The sequence below is a fragment of the Barbatula barbatula genome (genome assembly GCF_947034865.1).
Source record: "Barbatula barbatula genome assembly, chromosome: 4".
NCBI lineage: Eukaryota > Metazoa > Chordata > Actinopteri > Cypriniformes > Nemacheilidae > Barbatula > Barbatula barbatula.
The window spans coordinates 28,106,967-28,124,816 of record NC_136768.1 but is presented as its reverse complement, the minus strand read 5'-3'; the positions used below and the strand labels follow the sequence as shown (position 1 = coordinate 28,124,816).

General features: G+C 43.8%; 3 protein-coding genes across 7 annotated transcripts; 1 reads left to right on the top strand and 2 right to left on the bottom strand.

Annotated features, from left to right (window-relative positions):
- Positions 1–320: 320 nt before the first annotated feature.
- On the bottom strand, positions 321–6,367 carry cct2 (chaperonin containing TCP1, subunit 2 (beta)). The gene is made up of 16 exons (XM_079455088.1): positions 6,199–6,367; positions 4,623–4,697; positions 4,478–4,543; positions 4,286–4,391; positions 4,136–4,212; positions 3,939–4,051; positions 3,644–3,846; positions 3,446–3,546; positions 3,239–3,366; positions 3,037–3,140; positions 1,948–2,067; positions 1,602–1,730; positions 1,099–1,202; positions 814–913; positions 593–734; positions 321–518 (listed from the first exon to the last, which is right to left on the bottom strand). The coding sequence occupies exons 1-16, from the start codon at positions 6,199–6,201 to the stop codon at positions 488–490; spliced, it is 1,602 nt and encodes a 533-aa protein (XP_079311214.1). The 5' UTR covers positions 6,202–6,367; the 3' UTR covers positions 321–487.
- Positions 6,368–6,747: 380 nt separating this feature from the next.
- On the top strand, positions 6,748–9,553 carry LOC306893351 (ras-related protein Rab-19). The gene is made up of 3 exons (XM_079455137.1): positions 6,748–7,147; positions 8,392–8,575; positions 8,883–9,553. The coding sequence occupies exons 1-3, from the start codon at positions 6,947–6,949 to the stop codon at positions 9,167–9,169; spliced, it is 672 nt and encodes a 223-aa protein (XP_079311263.1). The 5' UTR covers positions 6,748–6,946; the 3' UTR covers positions 9,170–9,553.
- terfa (telomeric repeat binding factor a) lies at positions 9,425–17,181 on the bottom strand. 5 transcript variants are annotated; one of them, XM_079455084.1, is made up of 16 exons: positions 16,976–17,160; positions 16,017–16,112; positions 15,810–15,934; positions 15,575–15,667; positions 15,316–15,456; positions 15,050–15,162; positions 14,934–14,964; positions 14,227–14,858; positions 14,069–14,149; positions 12,799–13,812; positions 12,636–12,713; positions 10,459–10,632; positions 10,205–10,333; positions 10,057–10,133; positions 9,926–9,966; positions 9,425–9,841 (listed from the first exon to the last, which is right to left on the bottom strand). In XM_079455084.1, exons 1-16 carry the CDS (start codon positions 17,121–17,123, stop codon positions 9,683–9,685), a joined length of 3,132 nt encoding a protein of 1,043 aa, XP_079311210.1. In that variant the 5' UTR covers positions 17,124–17,160; the 3' UTR covers positions 9,425–9,682. The 5 variants fall into 5 exon arrangements, with proteins under 5 accessions (XP_079311210.1, XP_079311207.1, XP_079311208.1 ...); XM_079455085.1 differs by having other exon boundaries at positions 9,674–9,841; positions 10,205–10,330; XM_079455081.1 differs by having other exon boundaries at positions 14,227–14,964; positions 16,976–17,181.
- Between the last annotated feature and the right edge of the window lie 669 nt (positions 17,182–17,850).

Here is a 17,850-nt window from a genome sequence, read left to right as displayed (position 1 = left end):
AAATCCATTTCATATCGTCAATTGACATTATTCAGAAAAAGTATCAATGACTTATAAAAATGCACACAACACGACTTAGTCTGATAACTCAAATAATTATACATTGGATTAATTTGATGAAATCCTGCAGACAACAAAGTTTTCCACAGATGTTGTCATCATCACAGGAAACGGAGCAGAAAATAACTGCTATAATGCAACGCTCCTTCTCTGAATAATACTGTATTACAAACACACAGTCTGTTGTATGATACTGTAAGGAATCTTACAGTAAGGAAGCGTAACCTGGGAAAGAGAATGAAATGGTAATAATAAAGCAATCTCTGTCAATAGTTTTTTATTCAGAAAACAAAAGAGCAAGCTGTCGCTCAGACGGCGAGACACAACTGATGCATGTCAAGTGCAACTACAGCAAGACAACAAACTGAAGAGCTGACGGAGACCAGACGTCCGGTTAATAAATACACCCACAGTGTGATGCGTGCGTTTAACAGGGATGATGGTCGGGCACACGTTTCCTGAAACACACACGACATACATCAGAAACAGCGGATGACATCACTGGAATATTTCTTCACTGAATCATCTTTACCTGGGAGCGGCTTTGATGATGTTGTCCACACGCAGGATCATCTCGGCCGCCTCGGCAGCGCTCAGCAGCACCTGTCTCTTCACCTGGAAGCTCTCGGTGATGCCCAGAGTCGCCATGTCACCGATCGTGCCCTGGGTCATGTCTGACAAACACACACACACGGAGAGTTAATCACCTGTGTGTGTGTGTGTGTCGAGGTCGTGTGTGTGTGTGTGCGTTACCCAGTCCAAACGTGCTCTTCTTGTCCTGGTGAGCGGCTCTCAGTTGAGACACCAGTTCTGCGCTGTCATATCCTGCGTTATCTGCGATGATGGTGGGCAGCTGGAATACAAAGACTCCTTTAAAACAACTTCATAAACAGCACATAAAACACATTCTTATGCCAATACATGTTTGCTTGTGACACTAAATGGTAATTATTTGAAGTACTCTGACTTTGATATGACTGAAATGTGTGTGAAAAACTAAAGCAGTGTCTGTACATGTTGGCCTGATGTGATACTCACCATCCTGAGAGCTTTAGCGAACGACTCCATGGCAACCGCATCTTTACCTGCGGTTCTGTTGGCCAGATCTGATACCACTTTAGCCATCAACATCTCTGAGCAACCTGAACACACATGACATCAAAACATGCCGTATTAAAGCTCATGCGTGCAGTTTCCTGACAGCAGGCAATAGTAAGCTACTTTCAAAAAAGGATCGAGGATTGGACGAACAATGTATGGTACCGTGACTTCTGTAAAGATGAAAACCATCGTTGTGACATCATGTTGACTATACGGTCATGGTGTAAGGAGTGGTTCAAAGTCAACTATTGTGTGATAAAAGTCAAGTCGATGATGTCATTAATATGATGGGTATGGGCAGTGAGACACTGGTGTGTGTGCAGGCTGCGGGAGGATGAGGGTATTCTCAAGAAAGCGTTTCCTGTGTGTTTTCTGCACTTGATGCTATGGTGTTGCCTGAGGATTTACATTTAATAAATCATCCCCTAATGTGTACTGACCTCCACCATAGACGGTGCGTGTCTCTTTAATAGTCTGAGCTAGAACACACAGAGCGTCGTGAAGAGAACGTTCGGCCTCGTCCAGAATCTGCTGCGTTGCTCCGCGCAGGACAATAGTGCACGCTTCACCTACACATCAAACACAACAACACTGCTTTACAGCCTTTCACATGATGTACAGTGGATTTATTTATCACAGAAATGTCAATGGAACAACTTCTGTAACCAATCCGACTTCAAATGTTGAACGATTGAAAGACTTTTGGAACATTTGTAACATTGATGACACGAGAGAAGAGGAGACATTATAGAGACGAATATCATAACTGTGTGTGTGTGTGCTTACCCATGTCGACTCCAGAGAAGTGGATGAGCAGATCTTCTCCGATCATCACCTCCTCGATGAGTTTACACTGACCCAGTTTGACCAGCTCCGGATGATCAAAGGTGGACGCGATCTCACCTCCTGCACCACAAAACACATTCAATGGGTCATTTATACCACACCTCTGAAACATCAGGACCGTAATGAACATATTACACATCAGTCAGCAAGTTGTGTTCCCTTTGCACAAAGAATTACTGCATAGTAGGAGTTCACTGATTATTTTATTGTACTTTCTGCTGAAATTTCATTTACGCGTGACTGAATACATGATATGATGTAATATAAACTAGATGTTCTTAACTGATGAAAAAGACACAAACGTATCACTTAATAACAAGGTGCTATTTGTTAACATTAGCATTAACATTAGCCAGCAATGAACAATTTCAACTCTATTGAATATGTCCTTCATAACTAATGATTCATTATTTGTCACCGTTAGCCAGTGTTGGACAAGTTTCTTTTAAGAATGTTTTAGTAAATGCTGAACTGAATATGAACTGACACTTATGAACAGGGGTGTAATGATTCGATACACATCTCCATACTAAAAACAACATTTAAAGATCAAACTGAAATTCAAATAAAACTTCTTTTCAAAATATTAATCATTTCAGTAACTTTTTTGTTGCACATACAACTTGATAAAGTATTTGAACATTTTAAGGCTTCACTGAAATTAGAATTAAGATCAGTGTCAATTTTAACGGCAATTTTTGATTTAGTTTAATTCAAAGTCTTTTGATCAAAGTGCAATTTAGTTTTAGTCGATGAAATCTAACTGGTTTAACTAATTGAATTGGTGCAATTAAAGATTAAAAATGACAAACTGTATTACATTTCTTCAAGCCGAGCTGGTGCAGAGTAGGGAGCATCTTTACCACAGAACGATTCGAATTAAACATTTCATCTCTCCACGATGCGCATCTTAACATTTCTGCATCATGAAATATCTTATTGTCTAATGATTGCTTTGACATCATGGCTTCTCTTTTTGGACACGGTGGTAATGAGATTGTCAAGGTCTTGGTGTCAGTGAGGTCATACCTGTGACCAGAGCCAGACGCTCCACTCCCACAAAGTCAGCGTGTTCGATGGCCATGACGCCGGCGGCACCAAACAGCTGCTCTGGATAGTTATAGATCAGCTGTCTGATGAGGAAACACACGCACGTTAAACCTCACATCACCCTCAGAGGGCATCACATGACGTCAGCATGATCATGTGTGTGTGTGTGTGTGTGTCTGACCTGTTGATGAAGCAGTTGATGCCGTGTTTGAGGATCCTCTCCACCTTCTCCTTCATCTTCTCTTTCTCGGCCATCTCGATCTCAGCCACCTTTGCCGTGGAGTCCACGCGCACCCTGGAGCCGAAGATCTGCGGACGGACGAGGTCAAGGGTTAAACGCTGAACAAGAAAACCATCACGAGCAGAGAGAGATATAAACTTCACGCACCTTGATCTTATCCGTGTCCATCCCGGTGTTGGCGATGAGAATTTTAGCGTTCTCGATCCTCTTGGGTTGATTGACGCCGATCTTCTTGTCCAGCAGAAATCCTGTCACACACAATCACAAGCAAACACACATGTTATTATTTCTTTGATTTCAAATAGTGCTTCATGGTTTCACAGCGCTCGCTGAGAGCGTGAGCACCTTCGTCCAGGTACGAGTCGGTCAAACTGCCTCCGAGTTTCTTGATGACATGAATGGCCTCCAGATTGCCGGAGCCTCGGAGGCGGAGCACCGCTTCTACGGCCAGATTAGCGAAATGATCTTTATGATGAGTGACCAGTTTGGATGACAGAGTCGTGCGGGCGATGTTCATCAGATCCACCTGGAATTTAGCGTCGTCGTTCCTACAGACAGGAGAGAGAGAGTTCATCGTTTAAACACACACAGACGACAGAGTGACGTGAGACACCATACGACAGCAGACTCTTCTCATTACCCATGATCCACCGCTGCCTCTCTGAGGGCATCACGGGCGGCTTGAGTGGCCTTTCTCCATCCAGCGATGATGATCTGAGGATGAATCTTCTTAGCGATCAAGAGCTCGGCCTCCTACGGCACAGAGGACAAAACGTGAGCGATAAGATGGCAGACAGGCTGAGGCTTGATGACCTCGTGACTCTTTTCATCACGTACCCGCAGCAGCTCAGCGGCCAGCACCGTAACCGAGGTCGTCCCATCACCCACTTCATCGTCCTGAACTTTAGACATGTCTGAAACACATATGGACCGGTGAGATCTGTGACTGAGAACATCACAGACTGAAGAGATATCGGCCGTACATACCCACGAGCACTTTAGCCGCAGGGTTATCAACGCCGATGGATTTCAGGATCGTGGCTCCGTCATTGGTCACTGTGACGTCACCACTGCCGCCCAATAAGATTTTGTCCTGTGAGGTCACATGGTTAATTAACAGCGTGAGCGGTCACGTGCACATACACACAGGGTCTCTGTTCTCGTGACGGTGTTTCTCACCATTCCTTTAGGACCCAGAGTGCTCTTCACCAGATCTCCAATAGCAATGGCTCCAATGAATGAAGACTGAAACACAACCAGAGAAGCATTAAAAACACAGACTGGTTCAGTTTGATATTGTGAACGTGTCTGAACGTGTACGCACCAGTCGAGCGGTCTCGGCCTTCTCCTCATCAGCTCCATGTCTGAAGATGTTCATGGGGGACATTGACATAGACGCCTGGACACATCAAACACCGCCGTGAACATTATGAGCAATGAAACCACCCCATTGCATTATAGTGTCATTTTATCATTATTATCACACATATAATGCGATGCAATTCACGAACGAGTCGAGGCAAATTAAACCTTCAGTGTTTTTCTCTGATGTTGCACATTGTTGTATTTTATATCAAATAACAATATTGGCGTTTTAAAAGAATAAAAATGTATAAAATTCAAAAGTCTGTTTAAAATAAACAAACTAAGACTTTGTCTGTGCTTCTCCTAACATTTACTTTTAAAGAAATATCAGAGACTCCACATTTATCAACAAACAGCGGCCGCTGCTGTTCACAACATGAACTGCCATTCATTAAACATCCCTAATCATTCTAATATTCATAAATAAAGTCTCAGATATTTCATATATAATATTACAAGTATTTAAAAACTAACTATACAAACGCCCTGTTTGGACCGATCAAAAAATGTAAACATTTGTGTTCATTGAAATCGTATAAAACATTAACCAAAATACTTTACTAAAGGAAAAATGTAAATGTTGCCTCAAAATAAAACTTTAAAGCACTAATATTATAATAATATACAGAAGTAAAATAATTAATAAAAATTGATTATAATATGCACAAATATCTCAAAATGTTAATAAAACTAGAATCTAAACTCTGTTTGGACCACTAAAACCATTTTTACATTTGAAATGACGTATTTTATTCAGACCCTGTTGTTTAATTATGAATTTGTTGTCTTGTCTTAATTTGAATATATTTTATAACGGAGATGACTTTTTAAATAATGACAATAAACAAACATTCTTCTTAATATAGAAAACGAGACATAAATCAATCTAAAGCACATTAAATAATCATGAAATATAATCTAAATGATCAAGTTTTATTTCAGATAAATACTGTAAGAGTTTATAAAGTGATGCTGTGGCGCGAGACTCCTCCCTCAGAAAACACTAGAAACTCTCTCTCTCTCTCTTCCGCACATCCCATAATACACACACACACACACACACACACACACACACACACACACACACACAGCGCTTTAATGAGAGATATTGTCCACACACACACACATCAGCAGTCACACACTATAACACACATTATTAATCAACTTTCATGTTTAAATCACAGTTCTATCCGCAGCGCATGCGCACCAGAGCCCGCTGTCTGTCACACAATAGCGCCGTTAGCCGCTCGCGCACATCCATCCCATCATACACGAGCGATGAAATCTGCGCGATCATACCGTGATAACGCGTTAAAGAGCAGCGCGTGCGTGCGTGCGAAGTATTATGGGTTATAATGTGCAGTTTCATTGTTCACGCGCATGTGACGCACACACGCATTCACTGCGACGTTAAGCTCTCTTTAAAAACACCAAACTCATAATAATGTGCTGCGCGTGACCGGCCGCACGACGCTCGAGCTCACTAACTGTAATCGCGCGATTATTAAACGATATTTCATCAATGAATCGCTCACCATGGTGACTCTGGGGTGTGCTGAAGATCCGCACGCGACAGGAAGAGAAGTACCAGTGAACACGAACCGGTTCCGGCTTTAGACCTTTCAAAATAAAAGTCTCCTTAGGGCGTGTACTCGTTTACTGTTCAAGCTCTCTGGTGTGTAGTGTGATAGTGTGTGTATGTATAACTAGTGGCGTGCATGATGCTGGAGATTAAGTATAGTGTTTATCTAACAAACCTTTACAAATGTTTTATTTCTGTTTGGAATAAATAAAGGCGCACGCAAACACAGCCCACTGTTTTCATTTAAATTGAATTGTTACCCTTTCTAGTTATGTGTTTTCATATACATATATATTACAGTATTTCTATAGAAATTTAAAACTGTCCCAAACAGGTATGCAAAGACTTACTGCACCTTCATGTGGACATGAAACATTTTATTTGACCTCTGGATGTTGACCATCAGCATGTGTTCAAACGACTGAAATGATATCCGTTTGTACAGTGTAGACATGATATAACGACTACATTACCCATAATGCAGTGGGACCCTGTTTCACCTGTTACACGGCGCTGGGAATGAGAAGCGAGAGTGTGAAGAGAGAGAGAGACGTGCAGAAGGTGCTTTAGACACCAGTGATCCTCTGATCTCAGGGATGAAGAGATCTCAGGAGACACCTGAGATAAACATGACATCTCACTCATGGAGCCGTGCTGAAGAAAGAGCTTAACACTGAGCATCAACACTGAACCCATGACCCATGGATCAGACGTGGAGCGGATCGGAGTCTGAAGATGCTTTTGACTTTCTCTTCAAGATCATTCTCATCGGAGATTCAAACGTGGGCAAGACGTGTGTGGTGCAGAGCTTTAAGACAGGACTTTACTCAGAGAGACAGCAGAACACCATCGGTGTGGACTTCACCGTCCGGACCCTCCACATCCACGGCAAGAGAATCAAGGTCCACTTTCTTCACATTCATTCTCTTCTTATACATTCACAATATTCCACGCTTGACTGTGGCTAACATGGTTTCAGTGCCATAAAGCTGCTCGTGCACGAGGCGTCAAACTGAACCAGTTTAACCAGCGTCACTTCTGCAGAACCGGTCCAGCCTGTTTATCCACGTGCACGCATTTACACCAGTGGTGTCGTACATCAACACTCAACACAATACTGTGTTCAAACACACACGCAGCCGTTCTCTGTTTCTGAGCCTTTGATCAAAGCAACTCGTTTCTTTCTGTCGGGTGACAGATTTCATTTGACACAAGAGGAAAAACTTTACAACTTCTCCCTCGGGGTATGAAAAGCGTCAGCCAAGCCCACAGTTCCTCTTACAACCTTTGTCAATGTTTACCTGTAATTCAGATGTAGAGATAGAAGGAATAAGCCCAACGTGTGTCACACCAGATCTAAATAACTCATAATATAAAATCAGATAAGTGATTTGATATCAGATTCATATTTAAGTTGATGCATAGAATCAGCATCAGACAGATGTCGATTACAGGTTACATTTGTATGTTCTAAATGAATGAAGTATATAAACTGCATTATACCTGGTGAATCTTTTTATGCTCCACATTGTTTAGATTTTGCTACGTTGCCTATAATAAACTTGAACTTGTCGGATTCCAGTGTTATCACACAGTGATAAATGAACTGTATCTTTATTTCTTGACGATAATGGTGAAAAAGTTCACCAAGACTTTAAGATAACAGCCTAACTTGAGAGAAGGGTGGAGTAAAACGTGTGACATCTAGCCCTGGTTATCCATATACAAGCAGTGAGACGTAAACATATAACATGTAGATGAGCAAACTGTGTATCGCAGTTGTAAATGCAAACGTCATTGTCGGCTGCCAGATGTACTGTAGTGTGCTATCAGTCATCATATTTTAAATTCATATCCTAGCAAATGTACATAAGACGTCTGCTAAAGATCTGAAAAACATCTTCGAAAGAGCAGTTTTACATCCATTCTAAATCATAAATCTTCTAGACGTCTATATGACAGCAGACGTCTCCGAGCCGTATTGCAGATGTGCAAACTATGTATTGCAGTTGTAAATACAAACGTCCAATAGACGGCTGCCAGATGATTGTGTGCTATCAGGGATTCAGCTTTATATTCATTGTGAGTGTTGATTTTAGTGAATGATTTGATATGGAGCAGTGATTGTTGTAGTGTTTTCTCACAGATGCAGGTTTGGGACACGGCGGGACAGGAGCGATTCCGCACCATCACACAGAGTTACTATCGTAGCGCACACGGGGCCATGATCGCCTATGACATCACCCGCCGGGCCACATTTGATGCTGTCCCGCGCTGGATTCATGAGGTTCAGCAGTTTGGAGCGTCAAACGTACTCATGGCTTTGATAGGTAAAACAACAGCTTATGAGTCAACAATAAAGATACAAAATTAAGTCTCAATGACATCAAAGTTGAAGTTTTCTGGCATTTTGTATATGAATATGTAAGCCTTATAAACTATTACGATCCAAAACTTTGACATCATCAACTCTTTAACCCAATTCAAAATAGTGTCAATATAGAAATCAATGAATGTTGGTTTGATTACAAATGATCAGCCCTTTTCATTTACCATATTTTTAGCGTGTTTATGGTTTTCAAATGGCCTCTGAAGATCAAAACGCAGATTTTAAAGTGTTTTTTTTATTTGTCACAGGTAATAAGTGTGACCTGGAGGATGAGCGTGATGTTCCGTTTGACGACGCGTGTAAACTAGCAGATGACAGAGGTTTAGTGGCGGCTCTGGAGACATCAGCTAAAGATGCTCGGAGCATCGAGGAGGCCTTCGTGATGATAGCTCATGAACTTCTGCTGAGGAACGGCATGAAGATCACACAAGAGGATTCACGTCAGGACTCTACACGCGTGATCCTGAGAACAGACTCGAGATCTCTCGATCATCTCACACCAGACACGACAGATAAAAAGAGCTGCGACTGCTGACATCGGATGATCTGACACAGTAAATATTCTGACTGTGATCGCTTGAAGTTTACAGTATTTTACTCATCGATTCACAGCATCTGCTAAATGAATAAATGTCACTTTTTACAGAACAAAAAAGAAAGTGTGAGTGGATTTGTGTTCATTTTAGCAATCTATCCATCTATCAATGTGAGCTTGATAAATATACTTCAGTATAAATAAGCAGAAGCGTCATTCATGCCGCAGGACTAAACGATACAATCCAAAATCATTGTGTTCTAGAAATGACATCTTTATTCACATATTCTACACTTGTTCAGCATAATCCATTTGAATTAAACACAATAAAACATAGAAGATTGTCAAAACAACAATGCTGCAAATCTGTTAAACATTTCATACAAAAAATGAAAACTTAAAACTTCTTTAAAACAGCATTTTAGGAACAATTTACAAAGCTTTTTAAAAGAAAAAACGTTTTCTACTTCTGTTTAGGACTGTTAGAAGTTAAGATTGTAAATAAATCTGCTGTCACACCAGTTTGAGTTTCTTCATGGTCCTCCAGCGGTCCTTCAGGTTGACGGGTGTGCGGTCTTTGAACGGGTACGCCGAGTGGATTCTCCCCCACCGGCCCTCGCCGAACAGATGGACGCCTTCCTTCAGCCAGTTCGACTCTTCCGCGGTCCACTTCTACAATAATCACACATATCACGATGAAACGCCTGCGATCACATTCAATTCATCACCTGTGACCACAACCAGATATATTCGCACCTTTCTGGTCTGTTTCTCCTTACGCGAATTACGTGACGGACCTTAAGCACGCAGAGAGAAAGAGGTTAATAAATCAGGTGAAGCAGAAGCATCAGCAATGTGAGTCGTCTGTTAAACAAAGATATATTCACCTGCAGCGGCGCTGAACAACGACTCCTCATCACTCCAATCCTCATGAGTTCCAGACACGTCCAGCCATCTTCTGGCCCTGTCACAAACACGCTACAGTCATGTACGTGACACACAGAGACAAAAGAAACACGTGATGCTGATTTTCACCTCTTGTTGTGTTGTTTCTCAGTGTTTGTTTGACTGACAGATGGAAGAGGACTGCTGTGATGCGCAGGAGTTTTCCTACGAACTTCTGACTCAAAGTCAGATTCTGAATCGCTGGCTATTCTTACCCTGCTATACAAGAGGATATTGTAAAGAGATAAATGAACATACATTTATTTACTATCACAATTTATCTCTGTTGTTAATTCAGTGTTAAATGATGGACTGAATGCACCAGAAAATAATGGAGATCAAACCTCTTGTCCAGTTTCTTCTTGCCACTGCTGTTACGCGTCTGATGTGCTGGAGTCTCTCTCTGTTTCTCTCGGGGTGTTTGATTGACAGATGGAGAAGAACTGCTATTACGAGTCTCTATCTGAGCTTCGTTCTCCTGCTGAGAGTCTGATTCTGTATCAATGACAATTATGTGCCTAAAATACAAACACAAAGTCTCAATCACACATGAGAAACTCAGGACAGTTACAGTTAAAACTCTAGTGAAGGTAATGGAGATTTTAGTCAAACTACTGGAATCGCTGTATGCCATGGCAGTGCGCTGTAAGAACGCTGGCAGTGCGGTGTAAGAACGCTGGCAGTGCGCTGTAAAAACGCTGGCAGTGCGCTTTAAGAACGCTGGCAGTGCGCTGTAAGAACGCTGGCAGTGCGCTGTAAGAACGCTGGCAGTGCGCTGTAAGAACGCTTGCAGTGCGCTGTAAGAACGCTGGCAGTGCGCTATAAGAACGTTGGCAGTGCGCTGTAAAAACGCTGGCAGTGCGCTGTAAGAACGCTGGCAGTGCGCTGTAAGAACGCTGGCAGTGCGCTGTAAGAGCGCTGTAAAAACGCTTGCAGTGCGCTGTAAAAACGCTGGCAGTGCGCTGTAAGAACGCTGGCAGTGCGCTGTAAGAACGCTGGCAGTGCGCTGTAAGAGCGCTGTAAAAACGCTTGCAGTGCGCTGTAAAAACGCTGGCAGTGCGCTGTAAGAACGCTGGGAGTGCGCTGTAAAAACGCTGGCAGTGCGCTGTAAGAATGCTGGCAGTGCGCTGTAAGAACGCTGGCAGTGCGCTGTAAGTGCGCTGTAAAAACGCTTGCAGTGCGCTGTAAAAACGCTGGCAGTGCGCTGTAAGAACGCTGGCAGTGCGCTGTAAGAACGCTTGCAGTGCGCTGTAAAAACGCTGGCAGTGCGCTGTAAGAACGCTGGGAGTGCGCTGTAAGAACGCTGGCAGTGCGCTGTAAGAACGCTGGCAGTGCGCTGTAAGAACGCTGGCAGTGCGCTGTAAGAACGCTGGCAGTGCGCTGTAAGAACGCTGGCAGTGCGCTGTAAGAACGTTGGCAGTGCGCTGTAAGAACGCTGGCAGTGCGCTGTAAAAACGCTGGCAGTGCGCTGTAAGAACGCTGGCAGTGCGCTGTAAGAACGCTGGCAGTGCGCTGTAAAAACGCTGGCAGTGCGCTGTAAGAACGCTGGCAGTGCGCTGTAAGAACGCTGGCAGTGCGCTGTAAGAACGCTGGGAGTGCGCTGTAAGAACGCTGGCAGTGCGCTGTAAGAACGCTGGCAGTGCGCTGTAAGAACGCTGGCAGTGCGCTGTAAGAACGCTGGCAGTGCGCTGTAAGAACGCTGGCAGTGCGCTGTAAGAACGTTGGCAGTGCGCTGTAAGAACGCTGGCAGTGCGCTGTAAAAACGCTGGCAGTGCGCTGTAAGAACGCTGGCAGTGCGCTGTAAGAACGCTGGCAGTGCGCTGTAAAAACGCTGGCAGTGCGCTGTAAGAACGCTGGCAGTGCGCTGTAAGAACGCTGGCAGTGCGCTGTAAGAACGCTGGCAGTGCGCTGTAAGAACGCTGGCAGTGCGCTGTAAAAACGCTGGCAGTGCGCTGTAAGAACGCTGGCAGTGCGCTGTAAGAACGTTGGCAGTGCGCTGTAAGAACGCTGGCAGTGCGCTGTAAGAACGCTGGCAGTGCGCTGTAAGAACGCTGGCAGTGCGCTGTAAAAACGCTGGCAGTGCGCTGTAAGAACGCTGGCAGTGCGCTGTAAGAACGCTGGCAGTGCGCTGTAAGAACGCTGGCAGTGCGCTGTAAGAACGCTGGCAGTGCGCTGTAAGAACGTTGGCAGTGCGCTGTAAGAACGCTGGCAGTGCGCTGTAAGAACGCTGGCAGTGCGCTGTAAAAACGCTGGCAGTGCGCTGTAAGAACGCTGGCAGTGCGCTGTAAGAACGTTGGCAGTGCGCTGTAAGAACGCTGGCAGTGCGCTGTAAGAACGCTGGCAGTGCGCTGTAAAAACGCTGGCAGTGCGCTGTAAGAACGTTGGCAGTGCGCTGTAAGAACGCTGGCAGTGCTGGAGTTAGAGGTTAAAGAATTCACTTTGAAAGGCAGTGACTGTAAGAATCTGTAAAGGTATAAGAGGTTAGGGTTATCAGGTGATGTAAAGCCGGAGTCAGACGCACCTTTTGTGTTGTTGCTGTTTCTCTGGTGTTTGATGTGCAGGAGTTTCTGTCCTCGGATCGCAGTCAGACTCCACACCGCTGAAATACACAAACACTCTTCACACGAAACACTTCAGAGAAACCAGAATCAGTATGTGTGTGGCCTTCAGGAGCACATACTCACCTTTTGGAACATTGTTTCTCTCGTACATGAGTCTCTCTCTGTTTCTCCTGTTGGGTTTGATTGACAGATGGAGAAGAGTTGGTGTTACGCGTGTGACGTACGGGAGTTTCTTCCTGTTTCTCCTGTTGGGTTTGATTGACAGATGGAGAACAGCTGGTGTTACGCGTGTGACGTACGGGAGTTTCTTCCTGTTTCTCCTGTTGGGTTTGATTGACAGATGGAGAACAGCTGGTGTTACGCGTGTGACGTACAGGAGTCTTTGTCTGTTGTGTTTGACTGACAGATGGAGAAAGGCTGGTGTTACGCGTGTGACGTACAGGAGTCTCTTCCTGTTTCTCCTGTTGTGTTTGACTGACAGATGGAGAAGAGCTGGTGTTACGCGTGTGACGTACAGGAGTCTCTTCCTGTTTCTCCTGTTGTGTTTGACTGACAGATGGAGAAGAGCTGGTGTTACGCGTGTGACGTACAGGAGTCTCTTCCTGTTTCTCCTGTTGTGTTTGACTGACAGATGGAGAAAGGCTGGTGTTACGCGTGTGACGTACAGGAGTCTCTTCCTGTTTCTCCTGTTGTGTTTGACTGACAGATGGAGAACAGCTGGTGTTACGCGTGTGACGTACAGGAGTCTTTGTCTGTTGTGTTTGACTGACAGATGGAGAAAGGCTGGTGTTACGCGTGTGACGTACAGGAGTCTCTTCCTGTTTCTCCTGTTGTGTTTGACTGACAGATGGAGAACAGCTGGTGTTACGCGTGTGACGTACAGGAGTCTCTTCCTGTTTCTCCTGTTGTGTTTGACTGACAGATGGAGAAGAGCTGGTGTTACGCGTGTGACGTACAGGAGTCTTTGTCTGTTGTGTTTGATTGACAGATGGAGGAGGGCTGGCGTAACGTGTGTGACGTACAGGAGTCTCTCTCTGTTTGTCTCGTTGTGTTTGATGGACTGATGGTGGCGGACTGCTGTAACATGTCTCTGTCTGAGTCTCTGGATCAGAGTCTGAATCACTGGCAATTCTGCGCCTGTAAAACACCAACATTTCCATTACAAGAAGTAGTAGGGTGGTTTAACCTCGCTGTACAAGTTTCAATAATTAAAATAAAGCACACTGCACTTGTGAAGCTGATTCAGACACCATAACCTATAAGAGATATAGAGGTTCACTTCACTCATTTAGAAAGTTGTTCAGTAATATGAGTTGAGTAAGACATCAAGTGGAATCTGTAAATCTGAATTACGCTACAAAATGTGACATTGTTCATGTGACTGAAGACACACCTCTTGTTTTGATGTTTCCTTGTGTGTGTTTGATTGACAGATGGAGTTGCAGGAGAGTCAGGGCGGCTGGCATTTATTCGTCTGAAATACACCAACACTTCGGTTCAGAATAAATCCAGGACTGTGTGTTAGTATACTCAACAGTGTTCATGTCATACCTGTGAGAACGTGTCTGTGGATACGGTCTATTTGGTGAGATGATGTTGATCTGTGTGGACGCTTCGTCCTCACTGGCCTGACTGTCGTCCTCCAGCACTAATCGAGACACGGTCATCCCGGCGTAAAGGGATCGAACTAGACAGTGCTGTTCTCCGGAGACGTCAGTGTTCTTCTTCCCCTTATCAGAGTCCTGCTGCGTGTCGTTCTGAAGCTCCTGAACATCCGTCTCCTTCATCCTGTTGGAATCATGGAGCTCTGGGTGGATGCCCGTGTCCCTTACCTGCTCCTCAGACTCTTGGTGTGAGTCGTTCTGAAGCTCCGAGTGGACATCCGTGTCCCTTACCTGCTCCTCAGACTCTTGGTGTGAGTCGTTCTGAAGCTCCGAGTGGACATCCGTGTCCCTTACCTGCTCCTCAGACTCTTGGTGTGAGTCGTTCGGAAGCTCCTGCACATCCGTCTCATTCATCCTGTTAGAATCATGGAGCTCTGCGTGGAAGGCCGTATCCCTCGCCTCATCCAGCTCCTCGGAGTCCTGCTGTGTGTCGATTTTCTCAGGCAGCGCCAGATGAAGCTCAGCATCAGGTTGTGTCCTGTTCTCCATCATGGCCTCGTTCTCCACGTCCCGCTGAAGCTGTGAGAAGGGTGTGCTCACCCTGTACATCTCGCTGAGTTTATTGTAAACCAGACGCAGATTCTCCAAACTCACCTGCGCCGGAGCCGCTGGAGGAGAAGCCAAACTGAAACAGCAGAAACACGTTTTAGTTTATCTCAGAAATCACGTGACGTTCATAAGAGTGATGGCAGAAGGCGTATGGAAATTACCGTCGTGGGGACGATGTGGCACACCTGTAGTCCTCTGTACTGCGCTTCTGTGGGGATGTGCTGATCTGAGGAGATTCTTTACTCTGTCTCCGACAGTCTGGACTCATCAACATCTTCAACACAAAACCAAACGGATGTTATACGCGTGTTATAATCAATGAGCAGAATATGATGAACTTCTGAAACAAAAATAATTTGAATCTATCATAATTCATGCGTGATTCTTTAAAATGATCATGTACAGAACGAGGAGGTTCATGTCAGACCTTGAGGAGGAACGGCTCTGGAATGCAGTAGAGGCTGTCGATGAAGTCCAGCATGTCCTGTTTAAAGTCATTGTACGAGTTCACCTGCAGCGCCGAGTGAGAGCGACGTCTGTTTCTGATCAGATTCGTGTACAGCTTCTTCTAACAAACGTTACAAACATCAGCGCATCAGAAACCGGTACAAAATAAACCACAAAAAACCATGCAAACCATTGGTTGAATGAGAAACAGTGATGTACTCGTCTCTACTTGATGTTACCTTGCCAGCTGAATCCATTCCTTTAGGAAAGTGTTTATGTAACATCTGCTCGGCTCTCTCAAACTCTCCAGCCCTGATACAAACTATTATGAGCTGCAGATTCAAAACAAATCACAACACAAAGTTCAACACATTTGTTCAACTCACTTTATTGTGTTTATTTATCTTTCATACTAATTATAGATGTGAAATAAATCAAAAACTGAAACGGGACCCGTGTTTTGAAGTCTCTCACCATCTCTCTGATGCAGTTGTGGACGCGCTGGTGGTCTCTGTGAGGGACGTTCATTTCACTGCAGATGGACTTCAGCACATTGAGAGCAGATTCCAGAGGTGTCAACGGGTCTTCAAACGTGATATCTACATGAGAACATCATTGTCATCATCATCACAAACACAAACACACACTCACGTGAACACAAACACACACACACCGACTCACCTAAACGATCTCCAGTGTTGATCCTGGACAGAAACTGCATAAAGCGAAGTTTGATAATGATGTCACTGCGTCCATCGATGGGCCTGACCACCAAACCTGTCAATCATGAGTGACATCATGAAACATTCCTCAACACCTGACAGGGGAATATAACTGTGAATCTCCAAATATTCTGATGTTGATGAACTTTGCTCATTTTGGGGTCTCATGGAAGAAGCTGGTGTCCATTTATCTCACGAGTGTAATTTATCCAGACACGTATGGATTGATATAAGTTAGTTTTTGTTTAGTTCTATAAATGTAAGCTGTACATTTAACCTAAGACTTATTTTATTTTACTATGAATGCCCTTAAATGCTTTCTCATAGTTTTTTATTTTATATGCAATTTTTTTATTCGTAAACAAAAAAGGCTTAAATCCCCTTTGTATTTGCTCTTATTTCTTGCAGAAATTAAATCTTTTGTTTCGACTTTAAGACTTGTTCACAACATTTTGAAACATTGATGGTTTATTTACAAATATGACTTGGATCTATCTTTGTGCTTTTCTCTTGAGTATACGGGTATATACTTTAATGTAATGAAACTTATCTTCTTATTGTTCATGTGAAGACTTTCTTCCTGATGTAATTGGTATGTATAATGTTTGAATTAAAGGAAATGTAACTTTAGTTTAACCATGTGTTTGTAGTAAAACTAAAGTAATACAAACTCAAAACAACCTTTGGATACTAAACTTGATCTTCTAATAAAAACGTAACGTTACTTGTTTTTCATCAGGTCAACGTCGTTTCCAAGGCTTCATACAACAACGTTGACCTTTTTTAAAGGTGTCACTTTATTTCTTCAAACATTGATCTCTTACACTGTTATTCCTCTAGTTTCTAACTTGAGCTACATGCTAAAGCTAACACGCGCGCGCGCGCGCTCTTAACGGCCCGGTCGCTAGCGCTGCTCACTCTCGATGATGTCGGTGAACTCCGTGAAGGCGGTGAAGTCTCCGGTTCTGAACGCGTCGAGCGCCGTTAACACGTAAAAGTCGAAATTCCATCTGTTGATAATCTGCTCGCCCCCGCGCGTCACTAAATTACGTGTGCAGGCGCTCATTCTGGCGGGTCTCACGCGAACGCGCCAGTGCGCGCACCACGGAACTCTCTCGATGAACGAGCTCAGGAAATGAACCGAAGGATGGCGTCAAAACGTGGCCTCTGATTGGTCACGCTGCGATTCAAAACGCGCACGCGGCGTTTTTTTGTTGTTAAAATCGCACGCCATGTTAGAACAACATATTTCCGATTAAAAACGAAACTGGAAGCAATTATTTTGTAAACTTCAATTGTGCTTAAAAGAAAAGAATACTTTAGGTTGCTCCATCTACTACGCATGCGCAAATGCGTTGCGTCGCCTCCAACTGTACAAAGTCCCTCCCCTAAAGTGTTTAACCGTTGATGATTGGTTGTTTTTACTGGCAGGGGGTGTGTGCAGAAGGAGATCATAGCGGAGAAATAAAGACTCGTCTCTCTGCACCAGATGAGGAACATGAACATGTTCAGTGAAATCCTGCAAGAAAGTGCCTCAAATAATAGGAAGTCTATTCTGTTCTTAGTCTTCTTTATATGTGACTATAAGATTGTAGCCATATTTCTGCTAGATATTTTTTTATTTGATAAAAATGTTTATTTATGCACTGGCCCTATTTGAATACACTAGCTCAAATCTTTCTAAAATGTCAGGCAGATGACAAGCTCAACCGCTCAACTGCTAGATGGTTATCCGTCTGAAATCCATTTAAGTTTGAATTTTATTTTATACTGTGCATTGTTGCAATGTGCTA

Excerpts from the sequence above, each read along its gene's own strand:
- cct2 (XM_079455088.1), bottom strand. Across the intron at positions 3,847-3,938 it reads GAGGCAGCGGTGGATCATGG|GAACGACGACGCTAAATTCC; the intron begins GTAATGAGAAGA and ends TCCTGTCTGTAG. Across the intron at positions 3,367-3,445 it reads TGGACACGGATAAGATCAAG|ATCTTCGGCTCCAGGGTGCG; the intron begins GTGCGTGAAGTT and ends GTCCGTCCGCAG.
- terfa (XM_079455081.1), bottom strand. The coding sequence starts at position 17,123 with ATGAGCGCCTGCACACGTAATTTAGTGACGCGCGGGGGCGAGCAGATT. Across the intron at positions 10,633-12,635 it reads AAACAGCAACAACACAAAAG|GCACATAATTGTCATTGATA; the intron begins GTGCGTCTGACT and ends TTTGTATTTTAG. Across the intron at positions 9,842-9,925 it reads AGGAGAAACAGACCAGAAAG|AAGTGGACCGCGGAAGAGTC; the intron begins GTGCGAATATAT and ends TGATTATTGTAG.
- LOC306893351 (XM_079455137.1), top strand. The coding sequence starts at position 6,947 with ATGGATCAGACGTGGAGCGGATCGGAGTCTGAAGATGCTTTTGACTTT. Across the intron at positions 7,148-8,391 it reads TCCACGGCAAGAGAATCAAG|ATGCAGGTTTGGGACACGGC; the intron begins GTCCACTTTCTT and ends GTTTTCTCACAG. Across the intron at positions 8,576-8,882 it reads CGTACTCATGGCTTTGATAG|GTAATAAGTGTGACCTGGAG; the intron begins GTAAAACAACAG and ends TATTTGTCACAG.